The 1628-nt window shown below is 37.5% G+C and overlaps 1 protein-coding gene across 1 annotated transcript in view; it reads right to left on the bottom strand.

Annotated features, from left to right (window-relative positions):
- The window catches only part of LOC119590804 (roquin-1-like), a gene marked incomplete at its 3' end in the record, with an annotated part of 42006 nt that overhangs the window by 3099 nt on the left and 37279 nt on the right, over positions 1 to 1628 (bottom strand). The window contains 2 exon segments of the mRNA XM_037939533.1: positions 14 to 203; positions 364 to 551. Of these exon segments, the coding sequence (XP_037795461.1) occupies positions 14 to 203; positions 364 to 525 (352 nt within the window).

Genomic DNA, 1628 nt, shown 5'->3' with positions numbered 1-1628 from the left:
TGTAAACACTCACCAGAGAAGGGTTTGAGAAATAGTGCAAGATCTTTGATGCACTTCACGGCTATGAAGTATTTCCGGGTGTGAGTCGGGGGCACTGGTGGAGGGGGGGGCAGGTCTCCCTCCTCCACGTTCGTCCCAGCCCCCACCAGTGACAGCAGTGCAACGTTGACCGGAAGCTGGTCCAGCTCCAGTCTCATTACAGTCTTTTCAGGACACAAGGAAAGGTCAGCTTGTTTGTGAATCCCATATAAATATCTTTTTTTAAAATATTGTCTGCTATATCAGAAAAATATGAAAAATAATGAAGAAAAAGAATCAGTTGATATATATCATCAATTTTGTGATTCATTTATATTCACATACCTGGTCATATGGACACTGATTGCGCTGGAGCTTGGCAAGGCAAGCACGGCACACTGTGTGTCCACACCCAAGGCTGATGGGCCCGCGCTGGCCACCATCGAACTCATGGCAGCAGATGGGGCACGACAGGAACTCCGTCCACTGGGGGGCCTGGATCGGCATGCTCCCAGACTCGTACTACTTGTCAACTGCAGGAACACAAGTTGTGCTATAAGTGAGGATTATCAATGGTTTCTATAATACATAGTGTATTAGCTCTTAACATTTAAAATGCACTAAAACAAAGATTCAAAAGGTAAAAAAGCAAAACACAAAACATGGAAATATCCTCAGAAAAATTTAAAATACCAAATAAAAAAGATACAAAATATATGTACAAGTAAAAAACATTAAATGCAAGTAGGGATATTTGCAAATCTTAAAGGAAAACACTGAACTGAGGCATCTTCCTCTCGCACGCCCTCTCACACAATGAGTCAGTAGCAGTAGTCTTTGTGCTGCAGCATCATTATCACATCACATCTATATTTCACTACACTGAAGCATTAAGTACATACAGACAAAAGTATCGTATTATACTATATATGAATACATGCTTATTTCAATCAATTATAAAATAATCAGGATGCATTTTGTAAATAGCAAGAAATTCTTTCTGTGATTCAACCAATGCAAAGTGGTCTAGGGAAGTGTAACTATATACTATACTATATGCCATACCCTAGTCTTAGGCTAACATAGAACTACTAGTGACATTCCCTATACACACCAGCAAATTTGTGACATTTGTGTGAAATTTTGGAATGTTCCCTTTGCAAATGTTAATGGCCAATTCTACCTTTAACCTTACTTGTTTACTCAATGCCTTGAATTTCTACACAAATATTATTCTATTATGAATCCCACCCTGCACTCATACACAATTACTGGTCTATGCACAGAATATTATGCCTGTGAAATGGAAACACACAACAATCATCAAATATCCACATAAGCATCAAAACAATCTACAAACTAAAAAAAATAAATATGCGATCCATTCAAACAAAGACAAACAAAAAGAGAAGAGAAAATGATGTGTAAAACTGTGAGGAGAGGCATTCATACTAGCTGCATTACAGACAGGATGATTACATTCTTAATGTGGATGTCTCAGATTTTCATATATCAAAACAACTAATTGAACATTTATAAAGATGAATTTTAGTATGTATGCTTATTCATTTGAATCTCTGGGTATATAATTTTATGCTCCTGGCAAAAAC

This window comes from Penaeus monodon, chromosome 27 (assembly GCF_015228065.2).
Source record: "Penaeus monodon isolate SGIC_2016 chromosome 27, NSTDA_Pmon_1, whole genome shotgun sequence".
In the NCBI taxonomy this organism is placed as follows: Eukaryota; Metazoa; Arthropoda; class Malacostraca; order Decapoda; family Penaeidae; genus Penaeus; species Penaeus monodon.
Note: the sequence above shows the minus strand (reverse complement) of the source record. Positions and strands in the feature narration are given on the sequence as shown.